We start from the raw sequence: 18,613 nt of genomic DNA, 5'->3' as shown, positions 1-18,613 counted from the left end.
AATGATCCTACACCGTTTTTTTTGTAGTCCTCTTTCTTCAAAAGAATTTCATCGATTAACATTTATTTTTTATGCATCAAATATCTAACATATATTTTTTTTGTAAGAATAATATATTAATTCTTGTTAGGCTTATAACATTCAAGAATATTCATGTTTGCTTTCATTGATGTACAACGTAAACAAACAAATCAACGCTTTATTGTATCTTAGATGCATATTTACTTAATTCATATGCATAACTCAATCGATGGGAGCAAATAACGTATTAAGGAAAGCGATGTTTATAACGTACGTTGAAGTAAACATTAATTTACTACAATTTATACATTTTTATTATATTAGATTTGTACCATTTTTACCGCCATTTTCTATAACCATAAATATATGTCCCCCACATAATTATAGCATCTTAAAATTTTATAAATACCAATAATATCATTATTCAATCATTTAGAAACATCTAAATATTTATGTTTAATTTATCTCTCAAAAGATGAATTTTCTTTGCTGGACACTGATATTTTTTTAAAATTTTTTTGGAATTGCTCAATGATGCCTGGTCCACCCATGCCCAGTTCGTCAAGCAGACAAGCACAAGCATTTGAAGCTTGCTAAATTATTGATGGTGGTAGCGGCTGTTTTTGTTTTCACTTGTAGTGTAATAAAGTGAAGCTTGCTAAATTGTTGATGATGGTGGGGGCCGATTTTGTTTTCACATTAGAGTTTCTATTTGATTGATAACATATTAATTGTGTTATTCTTTTATTAAATATATATATTTAATAAATAAGTCGAATTTATTATATTGGACTAAAACTTTGTCATAATTTATTTTGACACCATATTAATATAACATGATAGTCAGAATTATCATTGTGATTATAAAAAATTGTAGTGTACTTTTAAGTCTTCGTTTTAGCATGGAAATTAATTCAAAAAATAAAGTAATTATTATGACTTTGAAGACTTGTAAAGCGAAGGTCCGTAGCAGATACATTCCATTTTTCTCTTTATTCAGCATTTACCGGACATTGGATTAATGTTGCTTGGCCCTACAAATATCAACGTGCGATTTTATATTTATTGAATCTGGTAACAAGTGGTGGTGACCGGTGATTGGTGAATTGCTAAATTATTAATGGGTGGTGGGCTCTGTTTTTATTTTCCCTTTCCTGGAATAAACAACAAGTGGAAGACTTGGTACATTCATTTTGCTTGACCCTTCACACTTTCTGTTCAATTTTATCATTTTGCTTTTCAAAACTCAAAATTCTGCTTCTTTCTTTGCGCCCCCCCCCCCCCCCCCCCCCCAAAAAAAAAAAAGAGAGAAGAAAGAAAAAAAAAAGTCAATCATCGGAGAGGCAATCCTTACGGCATCCGTTGATTTGCTGGTCAATAAGTTAGCTTCAGAGGGGATTCTGTTTTTTGCACGCCAAGAGCACATCAAGGCCGATCTGATGAAGTGGGCGAATATGTTGCAGATGATCAAGGCGGTGCTTGATGATGCTGAGGAGAAGAAGACGACTAATCAGTTTGTGAAGAAGTGGCTTGGCAAGCTTCAGAACTTGGCTTATGATGTTGAAGACTTGTTGGATGAGTTTCAAACTGAGGCTTTCCGGAGGAAGTTGCTGCTTGGAAATGGAGATCCAGCTGCGGCTCAGGATCAACCCAGTAGCAGTCGTACAAGAACAAGTAAGTTTCGGAAGCTCATTCCTACTTGCTGCACCACTTTTACTCCACAATCGATTCAGTTCGATTACGCCATGATGTCCAAAATCAAAGAGATCAACGACCGATTTCAAGATATTGTAACACAGAAAGACTCGCTGGGTTTGAACGTAAGTTCAGCTGGGAGGTCCAAAAAAGACAGGCAAAGACTACCCACAACCTCTTTGGTGAATGAAGCCAAGGTCTCTGGCAGGGAAACAGAAAAGAAGGAAATTGTTGAATTGTTGTTGAAGGATGATTCAAGAAATGATGGTGGATTCTCTGTTATTCCTATTATAGGTATGGGCGGGCTGGGTAAAACCACTCTTGCTCAGCTTGTCTATAATGATAAGCAGGTGGAGGATCATTTTGATCTCAAGGCATGGACTTGCGTCTCTGATGATTTTGATGTTTTCAGGCTTACAAAATCAATCCTAATTTCCATTGCTGCTGACCAGAATGTGGATAATCAAGACTTAAATTTGCTTCAAGAGAAATTGAAGAAACACCTGTTTGGAAAGAAATTTTTGCTAGTTTTGGACGACGTGTGGAATGAGGATTACAATGATTGGGTCGACCTCAGCCTTCCATTTGAAGCTGGCGCACAGGGAAGTAAGATTGTTGTCACTACTCGCAATCAAGAGGTTGCAAAAATCATGAGCCCGGATCAAGCTTATGAATTGAAAAACTTGTCAACTGAGGATTGTCTGTCTGTGTTTGCTCAGCACTCTTTGGGAACGAGAGATTTCAGTTCTCATAAGTCATTGGAGGACATTGGCAAGAAGATAGTGATCAAATGCAATGGCTTGCCCTTGGCAGCAAAAACACTGGGAGGACTTTTACGTGGAAAACATGACAGACGTGAGTGGGAAGATGTGTTCAGTAGCAAGATATGGGAATTACCACAAGAGAGATGTCGCATTATACCAGCCCTTGCAGTGAGCTATTATTATCTTCCTCCAACTTTGAAACAATGCTTTGCATACTGCTCATTGTTTCCAAAGGATTACGAATTTGAAGAGGAGGAGATAATTTTATTATGGTGTGCTTCGGGTTTCTTGGATCACGGAGAGAGCGGGAATCCTAGTGAAGATCTAGGTCGAAAGTTCTTTCAAGAGCTACGTGCAAGATCTTTTTTCCAGCAATCAAGCAACAGTATATCACGATTTGTGATGCACGACCTCGTCAATGACCTTGCTCAATGGGCTGCTGGGGAAATGTACTTCAGAATGGAGTATATCTCAGAGGTTAACAAGCAGCAAAGTTTTTCAAGAAATCTTCGTCATTTGTCGTACATTCGTGGAGATTTCGATGGTGTTAAAAGGTTTGAGGACTTGTGCGATATCCAACACTTGCGAACTCTTTTACCAGTAACGTTGTTAAGTAGCTGGCCTGGATTCTTGGCTCCTAGCATTCTTACTGAGTTGTTCAAACTCCAACGATTGAGGGTCTTCTCTCTGCGTGGATATCGCATCGCCGAGCTGCCGGATTCAGTTGGTGATTTGAGGTATTTAAGGCACCTCAACCTGTCTGGAACTGAGATTAAAACTCTGCCTGAATCAGTCAGCAAGCTTTACAACTTGCACACCCTTCTGTTGGAGGGCTGTCGACGACTGAAGAAGTTGTGTGCAGACATGGGAAATCTCATCAAATTGCATCATCTCAATAATTCAAATACAGATTCCCTGGAGGAAATGCCACTAGGAATTGGTAAGCTGACTTGTCTTCAAACGCTGGGTAATTTTGTTGTGGGAAAAGACAGTGGTTCGGGGTTATCAGAGCTAAAGTTGTTGATGCATCTTCGTGGGGCACTTGAAATTTCAAAATTAGAGAATGTAAAAGACATTGGTGATGCAAAGGAGGCTCGGTTGGATGGAAAGAAGAACCTTAAAGAATTATCGCTTAATTGGACTTGCAGCACCGATGGTTCATCTTCAAGGGAGGCAGAAACTGAAATGGGCGTGCTTGACATGCTCAAACCCCATAAAAATCTGGAACAATTTTGTGTCTGTGGCTATGGAGGTACGAAATTTCCAACATGGTTAGGAGATTCCTCATTATCAAATTTGGTAACACTTAAATTTGAAGATTGCGGCATGTGTACTGCCTTGCCGTCTGTCGGGCAACTGCCCTCTCTAAAGCATCTTACAGTGCGTGGAATGAGTAGAGTAAAGAGATTGGGTTCAGAGTTCTATGGGGATGACTCTCCAATTCCATTTCCATGCTTGGAGACTCTTCGTTTTGAAGACCTGCAAGAGTGGGAAGACTGGATTCCTCATGGATCCAGTCAGGGAGTTGAACGGTTTCCTAAATTGAGAGAGCTTCACATTTTAAGATGTTCTAAACTGCAAGGAACATTTCCAGAGCACCTTCCTGCATTGGAGATGCTTGTTATTCAAGAATGCAAAGAATTGTCATTTCAATTACGAGTCTTCCAGCTCTTTGCAAAATGGAAATTGGTGGATGTAAAAAGGTTGTGTGGAGAAGTGCAACTGATCATCTCGGCTCACAGAATTCAGTGGTTTGTAGAGATGCATCAAATCAAGTGTTTCTCGCAGGGCCATTGAAGCCGCGAATACCAAAACTGGAAGAATTGAAGATAAATAATATTCAAAATGAAACATGTATATGGAAGAGCCATAACGAATTACTGCAGGACATTTGCTCTCTCAAAAGACTGACGATTACAAGTTGTCCCAAACTTCAATCCTTGGTCGCGGAGGAAGAGAAAGACCAACAACAGCAGCTCTGCCAGTTGTCGTGCAGACTTGAATATCTAATATTGAGTTATTGCGAAGGCCTTGTGAAGCTGCCACAATCATCGTTCAGCCTCAGTTCCTTGAGAGAGATAGAAATCTTCAAGTGCAGTTCCCTTGTTTCCTTTCCTGAGGTTGCTCTGCCTTCCAAGTTGAAGAAAATTCAGATTGGAGAATGTGATGCACTGAAATCGTTACCAGAGGCATGGATGTGCGACACTAATTCGTCTCTCGAGATCTTGAGTATTCATGGTTGCCGTTCGTTGACATATATTGCTGCTGTCCAGCTACCATCGAGCCTTAAGATGTTGACGATCTGGTATTGCGATAATATAAGGACTTTGACAGTGGAAGAGGGCATCCAGTGTAGCAGCAGCAGCAGAAGGTACACCTCATATCTTCTCGAGCACTTAGGCATTCGCTATTGTCCATCACTGACATGTATATTTTCAAAAAACGAGTTACCTGCCACGCTTGAGTCCCTTGAAGTTGGCAATCTACCTCCGTCTCTTAAGTCCCTTCGTGTTCGGTATTGTTCAAAGCTGGAGTCAATAGCAGAAAGGTTGGACAACAACACATCTCTTGAAACAATCAGTATTTATAATTGTGAAAATCTGAAAATTTTACCGAGTGGTTTACATAAACTCCACCAGCTTCGAGAGATTAGTATTGGCAGTTGTGGAAATCTGGTGTCCTTTCCCGGAGGGGGATTGCCTTGTGCGAAACTCACGGCGCTGGAGATATATGATTGTAAGAGACTAAAGGCCTTACCCAAGGGATTGCACAATCTGAGCACTCTTCAAGACTTAACAATAGGAGGTGCGCTTCTAAGCCTTGAAGAAGATGGCCTTCCCACCAACCTTCATTCACTTGTTATTCGGGGTAATATGGAGATTTGGAAGTCAATGATTGAGTGGGGCCGGGGATTTCACAGATTCTCCTCTCTGCGACATCTTACAATCGACGGATGCGATGACGACACGATGATGGTGTCATTTCCACTAGAGGACAAAAGATTAGGGACCGTGCTTCGTCTTCCTACCACTCTAACATCTCTGCGGATTGAAGATTTTCCAAATCTGGAACGCCTATCTTCTTCAATTATTGATCTTCGAAACCTCACTGAATTGGTTCTCCGGGGATGTCCCAAGCTCAAATACTTTCCGGAGAAGGGCCTGCCTTCCTCACTTTTGGAATTATGGATCTCGGGATGTCCGTTGATAGAAGAGAAGTGCAGAAAGGATGGAGGACAATATTGGGACTTGTTAACCCATATACCGCTTGTTGCTATATATGGTTAATTGGTTTTTGATGACGACTCAGCAGAGGACGGCTGAAATATTTTATTGTTAGCGTTATTATTATTTTTTTAAATCGGGTGTGTTTCAGTGTATGTAATTTTAAAATTCAAAACTCAATTGAAAACTATTTTAAATTAATATGGTTTGGTGTCGGTGGGCTTTTTGTATTGTATATAATGGGTTTTCGAATTTTTTTTATTAAATGGTGGAATGCTTTAAATTTAAGAAATGGTAGAATAACGTAACGGGTTTGCATTATTCAGCAAAGGAGGACTGTATTAATGTATGAATTAATTAGCCGTGGAGGATAGGACTTTGGCAAAAATTGTTTTGAAATAGATTGGAAATTGGTTTTTGGTGATATTTTTGATTTGTGAAAGGATGGACGACTGGAATATTTTATTATTATTAGTATTTTCTTTTTTCAAATTAGGCGTTGAAATGGATGGTAAAAGGAGTTTTTGATAATTGAACAGAGGATGACTGCCTTCCTCACTTTTGCGATTATGGATTTGGAGTTGTCCGTTGATAGCAGAGAAGTGCATAAAGGCTGGAGGACAATATTGGGACTTGTTAAATGAAATATTTTTCACTTTTGCGATTATGCCTCTTGTTGTAATAGATGAAAAATGAAATATTTTATTATTAGTATTTAAAAAAAAATGGGCGTGTTTTTGTATGTAATTTCAAAATTCAAATCTCAGTTGAAAACTAATTTAAATTAATATGGTTCGGCGTCGGTGAGTCTTTATCATGTATATAAGGCCAATGGGTTTTCGAATTTTTTAATTAAACAATAAAATGCTTGTAAAAAGAAAATGAGTTTGCATTATTCAGCTGTTGAAACTTCATTTTCTTTTATTTATCCTTCTGCTGTACGGTTATATACGGTTAAATTAATATGGTTCGGCGTCGGTGAGTCTTTATCATGTATATAAGGCCAATGGATTTTCGAATTTTTTAATTAAACAATAAAATGCATTGTTCAGCTCTTGAAACTTTAATTTCTCTTCATAGACTTCGGCAAATGCGTGTGTATCTTCTCTTTATGAATTGGAATAGGACTTTTTTTTTCTTCCTCCTTAAAATTCATAATAAGTTTTGGAGAAAAAGATTTTTTTTTTAATTTTTATTAATAAAAACCAAGCTCATTAATTCTTTTACTACTGTAGGACTAGGATTTATAAAAAGTACTTTATTGTTGTTACCATTATTTCGTCTACGTATAATCTAAATTGTAAATTGTTAATATGCTGACTATTTTAAATGTTTAATATTTGAAAATTATTTACATTTTTTGTATACGCCGTGTGTCTATATACACACACATATACATACAATAAAATTGTAATTATTTTGATCGTGTACAGGAGTAATCTCATTAATTTGCTGGAAGATCTTGGGATGTTGGGTGCTCTTTCTATTGTTATACAGCGTCCGCTTATATATATATATATATTATTAACAATAAACCAAGTGTATTAATTTCTTTTAGTGCTGTAGGACTAGGGATTTATGAAAAGCACTTTATTGTTGTTAATACATACAAGTCATCCTCAAAAACCCATCAAAGTACAATAAACAGAAAATCCAAAGAGAAACATCTCACAACAAAACCAGGAAAAGATCATAAGCGAAAAGCACATCAAGCAAAGCAAGCACTTCTTCCTTTAATCAATTACATTTAAGCTTTCGTGGCGTTAATATCTTCACCGGAAGAATTACCAGCAGCCTCTTCATCAATGTTGATAACCTTAGGCTGCAAGCTTTGGCACTGTGATCCTCACCCATTTTCCAAATGAGCATTAACATGTTCCAACTCAGCACTCATTATATTACTTCGACTTTTGTCCATCTCCCCCTTCAATGTCAACACAAAAGTCTGACTGCCCAGTAATTTTCATTAAATATATCATCTACTGCAATTACTAGTTTTTACTGTCACTTGAGGAATAAAGGCAACAGGTAAACAATGTGCTGAGTTCCTATCTGATATTTCATCATCCAAAAACTTCTGTGGCGTGTCTAGACTAGTATGTGTGCAAACAAGGCAATAAGCACTATTACTTGTTCCAAGAATAGCAAAGAAAATCTGCCAAAAAATGACATCTTCAACTATGTCAAAAATAACACAAAAATAAATCAGAAATAGATCATACCTTGATTGCTAAACTTGTTAACCATTGCTTCGGTAAGCGTCTGGTTAGATGTTCAAGGCGAGGTGAAAACAATTGAAGAGCATTCACAATTGCCACACAGCTCTTGAAGGAAAGAAAATTTTTTTTGAGAAACAAGTGGAGAAGAAAAGTTAGGAATGTGGATTGTTTTACTCGTATACAAAAGAAGAGAAAGAGGCAATTAAGCATCTTTAAGTTTGGCTAGTTTATTCATGCAGCATTCACAAACTGTCTTTTATAATTGGACTGGAGAGTGGAAAATCTACAAATAAAAATTGCAGGTCTTGATCCATTCCAGATCTCAAAATGTTCTTCATATTACACGTACATCAATAAGTAGGTCAGGTGCAAATATCTAAGGTCCAGTATATATACGAGTACATCCGAACCCGTATGTTTACATAAAAAGACTAGACGAATAACTAGCACGTGCAGCGTAACTCACAGCAACAACACATTCCATGGTCAAGTTGAATGAACAGATAGATAACATGAGAATCAAGATTTCATCAAACCAAATAATTGACAAATCCAAAAATACATTTAACTACTAGAGGGGACATGATGCAAAAGGAATATAGGACCATTAGATAAAATTTCATATTACAGTATTTGTCCAACAGACATAAGAAAGACCACAAAAACAATACAACTTATCACAAATAGCATGAAGTGGAAGTAGTCTGAAGAAATTCTAATGAGGATAACAGAAGACAAACAATTGGTCCATAGAGCTCTACATATTGAGAACAAAAAATAACAAGATTGTTTCATACGTTATTTGTTACAAACAAGAAAATGACCAATAGATTCACCCCTAAACTAATATCAATGCTCCAAGTTCACACGCAAAGAAATTGAAAAAATGCATCAAGGGAAACAGATCCTAGGACTTCACGTGCAAAGAAATTGAAATAATGCATCAGGGAAAACAGAATCTAGGACAGACAATACAAAAATTACTTGTCCAGAGAAGTAAAAAAACAGATGCGTGGTGAAGGAATATGGTGGTACATTTTCATGAAGTCAGCAATCAGATTCTTGAATCTTTTGCTCCCAGCTGGTGGCTCATATGGGAAAAAGGAATGGTCCTTTAGAACACTGGTAAGATAAGCTAGGAATGGAATTTTCTCATCAGCAACCAAATCATATTCGAAAGATAAATCCAAAGAACTGCTGATCTCATGGAAGCCATTTTTCAGGAACTCAAAAATTTTCTTAACCTGTCCATAAATAAAAGTTGATGTTATTTTAGCTCACTTCCCTCGTCAGAGCAATAACCAAGAACAAGCTACAAACATTAAGAAGTTACAAGCTTTTCATATGGCTCAACTATAGCCTCTAAGACTATATATACATATCATGAAGAATCTAGAAATATCTCCCACCCGCCAGCTGCCTTCTGGGTTTGTTGTAAGAAACCCAGAATTTTCCCGCCTTACAATGGTCAGTTAACAACCTTGAATCACGTGCTTAACTCAAGTGACCAAAACAACCGCTAAATCCGTATAAAGTATGTCAAATCATGTGAAGAACATGTGATTCACTTACTGGAAGTAAAAGACAATACACAGATGTCATATTCTCCTGTTTCATCCAGAAACCAACAGGGCATGCACAATCAATGATACAAACCAACATGTAAGAAACTTCTAAAACTCATTTTTAAGCTCACAATTCAACACATCTCTTTTAGGATCCTTTTCGATAATTTTCAGTTTTCTGACAAATGCAACATAATAGGGTCATGTCCTACTTAATAACACAAAGCATAAATGCAGCTCTTATATTTTTCATACTCAGCCAAAGTTGTTGAACATATAAATACTCATGTATTCAGTGTTCTTTATTAAATTAGCATGATTGGACATAATTAAAATGAAAATCAGATAATTATGATGATTGTATTAGTTACCAAGATTGGTGTTATTTTGTCTAATTATCAAGGAGAACATTCAATTATATATAATATGTCCTTTGCGTTTTCTTTTTTAATTAAAATCATAAAAAGACTTGCAATATAGACCATGTATCTATTATGTTGTTTATGGGAGTGAATTGTTGTTGTTTTCGTGATTGTTAAATATTTTCTCTTTTAGTGAATCATAAAGAACTAACCATCCTATAAATTAATTAGTACGAGCTAGCTGGCTGAATGTTCAATGTTAATTGCACTTTTGAGCTACATATGGCATGGTATGCTCGGGCAATGAAATTGAGTTTTCAGTTTCTTTCATATGATGCTGTTCAATCAAGCAATTTTATTCTTCAGTGATAGACACAAATGAAAGTGCACATGCATTAGCTAGATGATAATTAAAAGACCAAGATTATATTCCCATCATAATTAACAACTAACAATCCAACATGATCCAGTGTCAATTAATTTTCAGTTTCTTATATTAATTTCTTTTTCAATATATATAATGGCAATCTCATGAGCTGAATATGTTAATTTCACTGTATTAGGCACCTTTGTGATATTTTATTAGGCACATTCTCGTATAGATGGATCATATCCTTGCACAAATTTCAAATAATCACACCAAAGAGGGACAGACTGCATCAGAAAAAGGAGTACTCAGCTGCCTTCAATTTCAATGAACAACTATGATGAAAATCTCCAGATATGAAATTAACTTCTTCTGTGGTTCTTATTGTCATCATCAAGGACTTTATTTACCACAAAGGAGATGGAAACAGATGATATAGGATGCAATTGAACTTTGATATAGACGAAAATGCTGCTCTTCATCACGTTTCTTTGGTTGAAAATGATTCAAATATTAAATCTAGCAAGAAGATTTCTTTTTTTCCCCACCTCTTTTTGTGCATCATAAACTATTAGCACCTCTTGGTAGTAAATAAAAACAAAGTGAATCAAGCTTACCAGTGGTACGCTTTACTATAATGCTTCAATTTCATCAAATCTTTCTCAAAGAATCATAAATTCATGCATAGTATGAATTCAAATTCTGTAGGCATAAAGAGAACAAACCAGATAATCAGAAACTCCTCTTTCGTAAATCTTGCCTACTCCCAAAAGAACCTCAGGTCTACAAATTAAAGCCAAGTATCAGCAAGAAACCGATTATGTAATTATCAAAGTATTCATTAAGCTTTAGGTCACAGTTATGAAAAACCAGAAAAAAGTATGAAATCTTAACAATTAGCTGAGGCCAACAGAAACAACATCAAACATTGTGATTAATTATCTTCCTCAGCTAACTCGGCAGTCAAATGTCTATGTCTGTACACGTATAAGTTGTTTCTTCTCCCATCAATTAAACCCCAAAGAATAGAACTCCCACTATAAGTATTCCCTTCTCCAAATTGGTTCTTTTTTTCTTTCTTTAATACCTTTAAGCAGATTTTCTTCCTTTTTACATTAGCAAATCTTAACATCAATTATTAAAATACTCCAAAGTACAGAGCAAGATTAGTGTTTCATACAAAACTCGAATTAACTGAGAGAAGTTCATCCATTGAACTTTGTTCATGCACTGATGAAAAATTTTCAGGAAACAAAACCATTAAAATCTTGGACTTATTATCGAATGATGTACGAACTTATTGAAATAAATTAACAGCGGTAATTATTTTAGTCTTACCTAAAAAGCAAATTCTATCTACCATAATACTATATTTTTAGTAACATACATTCCACTCCCAAGTCAGCTTCAGATATTAATTCACTTCCTATTTTGATAGCACTAAACCTATGTATTATTCGAGTTAGAGTGAATAATTAGACCAAAAGTAAACACTTAATCCTGATCTGCTTGATTGTCAAGAAACAACAGGAAAAGAAGGGAAAGAAGCAAAAGAGAACAAAGTGAAAACAAAAGCTCACTGGGCTCACAGAAAAAGACAAAAACATTAATAAATTTAAACTACGACTACGACTTTGTTTTTGTTTTCTTGGAAACTAAATCCTGAAAATGATCCACACTCCACCCAAGTTTTCTCAAGACACTCATTGGTTCCGCAGAACACCCAACTAAGGTGGACCCAACCAAAGTCTATTGCATTGTTGAATGAAAGTATGAAATCTTAACAATTAGCTGAGGCCAACAGAAACAACATCAGACATTGTGATTAAATATCTTCCTCAACTAAATCAGTGATCAAATGTCTAATTCTGTAAACATATAAGCTGTTTCTTCTCCCATCAATTAAACCCTAAAGAATAGAACTCCCACTATAACTATCCCCTTCTTCAAATTGGTTCTCTTTTTCTTTCTTTAATACCTTTTAAGCAGGTTTTGTTCCAGCAAATAACAACATAAACATCTATATCTCTAAGCGAAAAAATATTTGTTCAGAAAATCGAAAACCACTGCAAAAAAGAAATGACAGATACCCAGTTGAAATAGAGGCTTCATCTCTCGCCCATTCTTGCCACCTAGCAGGAGTCAATGCAAACAATCTCTTTCATCGCTTCCCTAGCTTGTCTCAGCTTCTCTATCTCACCCATTTTTCTGAAAACCTTTATATACTGAAGAAAAAAAAAAGCTATTTTTACCGCATCCCAATTAAGAAAGAACAAGCAAATGGGTATCCACAAAATCACTGAATAAGTATGCGTATTGAAGTTACTTGAACATGGATGTCGTAAATGGAAGGTTCATTGGATAGCTGATACTCTAGTTTTGAAGCTCCATGTTCTGTTTTGCTTAGTCTTCTGAGTCAGAATCCGAGTCAGAGTCAGAGGCATCGCTCGAGTCCCAAGAGTTGTCTTTTGTTTTTGTTTTAGGGTTTTGCTTAACGTTGGGCATGGCCGTGTCTTCATCATCATCTTCTTCTTCTTCTGGGATCGTTGCTAGGGTTTCTTCTTCGGGTTCCATCTTTTGAAATTTGAACTCTCCTTACTCTGTTTCTCCCGTTCAGTGACTACTGGTTTCTTAATTTTATGCAATTTTTTTCTTAACGAGAAAATGATAAATTCCTGGAGAAGAAAAATTTTGTTGATGTCCCTCGATTTTAATTAAAATACAAATAAATTCATTTATTTTTGGTCAAATTAATGAATGCCACGCATGTACCTGAAATAAGCACTTGCCTGGGTTCTTATCATTGCAATAATCACCCTAATTTTCTCCTTAATTTCTCCTTTCTCCTAGTTTATTATACTCCTATTGAATAATGGAGTAAAGAAGAAGAAAAATTAACTATATGATTTTTTTCTTCTTTTTTTTGATAATTTGGGTAAAATTTATGAGTATTTATATAATAGAATTGATAAAGGTAATTTGTGCATCATATGAAAGACCAATAGCATTCCTTTTATTATCTTTGTTTTTCTTATTACACCCATAAGAATATTCATCGCACCAATATTAAATGCATTTGCTTTCCCTTTTTATTGATAATATCATTTTCCTAATCTTATTTTCTATAGTTATCCAACATATACAATTTATATTCGTTAAAATTTGAAAAAAAAAATTGGACAGTTGAGATTGCTTCTACATATTCGTAGAACAGTTATTTGTGTATATATGCAGGCCATGTTTGTGCAAAACATTAAAATCTAATGAGAATATTCTACACTTATATCTGGTTTTTTATTTGTTTTTCAGCAGTTGGTTATTCCCATAGAACCTCCTCAAAATCTAAGTCAAAGAAATATGCTTTTAAATGAGTTTTGATGAAGAGTATTCTCCAGTTTAAGGTTTAAGAATTTTACATGAATGTGTGGGCGCTACATGAATGTCAAAAATATTATTGTCCTATTTACTTATATTGAATTGTCCTTATTAGTAAATGAAATTATGAAGTTTTTTGCAATAAAAAATGAGTGCTCAAAATAAATTAAATGATTTCACACTTATTAAAATAGATATAAATTTAATTTTTTATTTAATAAATTATCATGTTCACTTGTTCATCTTTTTATCTTTTTACATTTATTTCTATTCACTCCGTTTTAACCTGAGCATTAAACCTTTGATTATTAGGTATATCGTAAAATTAAATGCTTGTGTTTAAATATCCTTGTTCAGTAAGTGTCTATATATGAATCATCTCTTAATTTAGATATGATTTTATCACATCACAACACACCACCTCTATGATCTTATTTGCAAGTACTTCGTGATTTCATGGCGAGAAGCACAAAAAAGCATTAAGCAATTAGCTAATACAAAGAAATCAATATACCTCGATGGGTTGATTAATTAATAATAACGTTTGCTAATAATAACAAAAAATAAATTAAATATTTTTACTCCACATACAGCACTACTAGGACTCTTGCATCATAAAATAATAAAACAAGATAAACCCCAAAGAATTGATGCAACAAAACCCAAAAGACTCTGGTATATGACATGAATTTACAAAATTGTACATAGAAAGCCGAGATTATTAATGTGCTCAAGGGCACTAATTCACTTTTCCCTGTTTATTGGCTCTCCTTAACTTGTTCCTTCATTGTTTGTCTATTTCCCCAACTTTTTTCTTATAAAATTGAAACCAATCGAATCACGACTACTATTGTTGTTAAAGTGCAATTTATGCACTAGTTTTGCATTATTTACTCCCTTAATATCGATGTTTTGCACTTAATAATAATGATTTACTTGTGTTTTACTTTTGTAGGTGCAATTCTATTGATTGGTGATAAAATTGAGCTACAAGATGATGTTTAAGGATGATTGTTCCCTTGGAGAAATTATAAGCGTCAGAAGAACTTTGTTGATAAGGCGTGGGCGCGTGCTCTCAACTACGGACCTGCAGTTTTTAGTTTAACGTGTTTTGTAGTTTTGGTTATTTTTGTAATTACGAATTTAATATTTCAGATATTAGTATTTTATTTTAAATAGAACTCTAAAGAAGAAGAGAGAGAGAGAATATTTAAGGGAGGAATCTATTGTGAAAAAAACGGGAGATTGGAAAAAAGAAAGAAACCCTAGATCTAAACATTTCTCTTCTCTCTATGAAGAACTAAACTTATTTTTCTGGTTGAAGGTTAATGAAGCTTTGATTCATCACTACTGTGAGATCTTTCTTATGCTTTAATTGTTTTATTGCTTTTTGGGTATTTGTTTATTCCCTGAATTATTTTCATGATTATGTTTGTTAATTAGGTAATTGGCCACTATTTAATTATCAACTTAATCTATTGTCAATTAAAGGATTCATCATATGAAGATTTTAATGTTTGTGACAAATAACATAGCAGAGAGTTGTGTTGTGAGAATAAACAATCTAATTTAAATTAACCATCGTATGTGTTTGTTGATTAGGATTTGGGTCTCTCTAGTTTTTCTGGCTGTCAATTGATTAAATCCTATGATCGTATCTAGGGTTGTCTATTGATTAGGGAAATAACCAACGGTCGTACCTTGGTTATCGACTAGTTAAGGAGAAATTGGCTATTAGAGGGTCTCAGTAGCTATAACCGGTCTATTCATAAGTAATAATAATTTATATTTGAATCAATGATCAGTAGTCGAATCAAGCTGAGTTAATTCCTTCAACCAGAGCTTTCTCCAATTTGAATTACAACTTTAATTTGCATTCTTGTTATTTTAATTTGATTTTTATTATTGTCAACAAAACCCCCATTTTATGTTTTACGTTTTAAAAGGATTTAAATAATTACCGATCTCTGTGGACACGACCCTGCTCAATCACTATACACAATTTATTTAGAGTAGGTATTTATTTTTGTTGGCTTCGACAACCATCAAATTTTGGCGCTGTTGCCGGGGATTGGTGTCGTTTATTTAATCTTTTTTTACGTTTTACTTGGTGTATGGTTCGTTCTTCTCGTACAAGTACACTTTCGTTTGATCCTGAAATTGAGAAGACAGCTCGCCAGCTGAGACAGCAGACGAAGCAAGCTAAGCAACGATCCTCGTCGCCTTTGCTTTCTGAAACAAATACGGTGCCTGATTTAGTTGAATCATCTAGCGATTCAGAAGAACAAGTGATGGATAGAGTTGCACTTGTAGAAAGAACTCGTAGAGAGTTAGCTGAACCAGACTTGAATCAGCAACCACTCTGCATTCAATATGTAGACTTGGAGGTAAATTTTGAATTAAAGTCTGGTCTTATTCATTTATTACCCAAGTTTCATGGTTTTGCAGGTGAAGATCCTCATAAACATCTCAAGGAGTTTCATGTTGTATGTTCAAGTATGAGACCACAAGTCGTGACTGAAGAGCAGATTAAGCTGCGTGCTTTTTCTTTCTCTTTAGATGGACTAGCTAAAAATTGGTTGTACTACTTGCCTCCTAGATCGATTACAACATGGAATGGATTGAAGAAGCAGTTCCTCGAGAAGTACTTTCCTGCTTCAAGAGCTGCCAACATCAGAAAAGATATTTGTGAGATCAGACAACTTCCTGGGGAGACTTTGTATGAGTACTGAGAGCGATTCAAACAATTGTGTGCCAGCTGTCCTCAGCATCAGATTTCTGATCAACTTCTTATTCAATATTTTTACGAAGGACTGTCATTAATGGATAGGAGTATGATAGATGCTGCCAATGCACAAGCAAGGGAGTTGATCTCAAATATGGCTGCCAATGCACAACAATTTGGTAGCAGGCAAGATCCCACTTCAAGGAAGGTGAATGAGGTAAATATTTCTTTTGTTGAACAACGTTTAGATAAACTTACTTCTCTTGTGGAAAAGTTTGTTGTAGGTAATGTGCAACAGGTGAAGACTTGTGGCATTTGTTACAATATGGGTCATTCAACTGATATGTGTCCTACACTTCAAGAAGAACCCGTTGAACAAGCCAATGCAGTTGGAGGATTTCCAAGCATGCCTCAGAGGAGGTATGATCCTTATGCACAAACATACAATCCGGGATGGAAGGATCATCCCAACTTCAGCTATGGAGTTAGGCCGTCAGGATTCCCACATCAGTATCCACCAAGACAACCAGCACCTCCACAGTCAAACTCCAAGTCAGGCATATCTCTTGAAGAAATTGTTAAATCACTTGCGACTAACACTCAACAATTTCAGCAGGCAACTACAGCAAGCATTCAGAACTTGGAGAACCAAATGAGTCAATTGGCGACTACAGTGAGCCGTCTGGAGTCTCAAGTATTAGGGAGATTGCCTTCACAATCTGAGGTGAATCCAAAGCAAAACGTTAATGTTGTCATCCTTAGAAGTGGGAAGGAGTTGCAAGAGCCTAGTAAGAAAGTGACAAAGCATGTAGAAGATGAGCTTGAGAAGAATGAATTGATGCCTAAATCTCAAGATGTGCAACCCATCAGAGCAAAACCCCTACCTATTGTGATACCTCCTCCTTTTCCAAGCCGGTTTGCAAAATCCAAGAAGGAGGAACAAGAGAAAGACATCCTTGAGACATTTCGCAAGGTTGAGGTAAATATTCCTTTATTAGATGCTATAAAACAAATACCTCGATATGCTAAAGTACTTAAGGAACTGTGCACCTCGAAGAGAAAATTAAGAGGAGATGAAAAAGTTCACATGGGGGAGAATGTTTCAGCAGTTCTCCAAAAGAAACTACCTCCTAAGTGCAAGGATCCAGGTATGTTTACTATCCCTTGTAAAATTGGTAGTATTAGAGTTGAAAAGGCTATGTTAGATCTAGGAGCTTCTATTAATGTCATGTCTCGTTCCATTTATTCATCTTTGAATGTTGGTCCATTAAAAGAAACTGGTGTGATAATTCAACTAGCTGATAGGTCTAATGCATATCATGATGGGGTATTAGAAGATGTCTTAGTACAAGTTAATGAGTTGGTTTTTCCTGCTGATTTTTATGTACTTGATATGGAAGATGATAACTCCTCTAATTCTGTCCCAATTTTGCTAGGAAGACCTTTTCTTAAGACTGCTAGGACTAAAATGGATGTACATAAAGGGACTCTCACTATGGAGTTTGATGGAGAGGTTATAGAATTCAATATGAATGATGCCATGAAATATCCTAATGAGGAACATTTGGTATTTTCTGTGGATGTTATTAACCCTATAGTGCAGGAAGTTTTTTTTACAAGAAAAAGACGAAGACATTTCATGATAGAATGATTTTGAGAAAGGAGTTCTCTGTTGGTCAAAAAATTCTTCTTTTTCATTCTAAACTTAAACTTTTTCTGGGTAAATTACGTTCTTGCTGGGTTGGACCTTTTATTATTACTAATGTTTTTCCTCATGGTGCAGTTGAGATTCGGAGTCCGACCTCTGACAGAGTTCTTAAGGTTAATGGTCATTGCTTAAAACCTTTTTATGAAGGTTTTTCGGTGAATATTGTGGAGGATGTGGCTCTCGAGAGTCCCAATTATGGAGATTGATGCATAAATGTGTCTAGCCAAAGACATAAAACAAATGCGCTTTTTGGGAGGCAACCCAAATGATTTATTTATTTTGGTTTTTGTTATATCTTCTTTTAATTTTGATTCAGATTTTTTTTAAATAATGTGTTTGCTTATTTTGGCCAGAAGAAAATTTTTGATAAGGCGTGCTCACGTCTTAACTAATAAGTACTTCTGTGATTTTTAAAGTAAAATGGTTTTAAGGCGTGCCCACGTGCTTATTAAAAAAATACTTCTGAAATTTTTAGTGTCTCAAGTGATTCATCACCAAAAAAAAAAAAAAAATCGTTTTCTTTCCCAGCAACCAGCCGCTCCAGCCTTCACCAGAGCAGCAGCTGCGTTCACCGAGCAGCCGTGCACG

General features: G+C 35.5%; 1 protein-coding gene and 2 long non-coding RNA genes across 11 annotated transcripts in view; 1 reads left to right on the top strand and 2 right to left on the bottom strand.

Moving 5' to 3' along the window:
- Positions 1 to 1,141: 1,141 nt before the first annotated feature.
- The window catches only part of LOC127902566 (putative disease resistance RPP13-like protein 1), a 92,522-nt gene continuing 75,050 nt past the window's right edge, over positions 1,142 to 18,613 (top strand). Inside the window, exon 1 of one of the 2 annotated variants that reach the window (XM_052442034.1) lies at positions 1,142 to 2,957. In XM_052442034.1, the coding sequence (XP_052297994.1) occupies positions 1,461 to 2,957 (1,497 nt within the window). In that variant the 5' untranslated portion in view covers positions 1,142 to 1,460. Of the gene's footprint in view, positions 3,733 to 18,613 lie in introns of both variants that reach the window. The other variant, XM_052442033.1, reaches the window with a different exon arrangement.
- On the bottom strand, positions 4,259 to 5,996 carry LOC127902572 (uncharacterized). Its single transcript, XR_008054987.1, has 2 exons — positions 5,094 to 5,996; positions 4,259 to 5,008 (listed from the first exon to the last, which is right to left on the bottom strand). It is a non-coding gene; the product is annotated as an uncharacterized LOC127902572 (long non-coding RNA).
- Positions 7,280 to 12,868, bottom strand: LOC112497485 (uncharacterized). Of its 8 annotated transcripts, none has more exons than XR_008054985.1 (5): positions 12,544 to 12,867; positions 12,308 to 12,442; positions 8,959 to 11,000; positions 7,927 to 8,028; positions 7,280 to 7,653 (listed from the first exon to the last, which is right to left on the bottom strand). It is a non-coding gene; the product is annotated as an uncharacterized LOC112497485 (long non-coding RNA). The 8 variants fall into 8 exon arrangements; XR_008054986.1 differs by having other exon boundaries at positions 7,280 to 7,649; XR_008054984.1 differs by having other exon boundaries at positions 7,280 to 7,628.

The sequence above is a fragment of the Citrus sinensis genome, chromosome 5 (genome assembly GCF_022201045.2).
Source record: "Citrus sinensis cultivar Valencia sweet orange chromosome 5, DVS_A1.0, whole genome shotgun sequence".
Lineage (NCBI taxonomy): Eukaryota > Viridiplantae > Streptophyta > Magnoliopsida > Sapindales > Rutaceae > Citrus > Citrus sinensis.
Note: the sequence above shows the minus strand (reverse complement) of the source record. Positions and strands in the feature narration are given on the sequence as shown.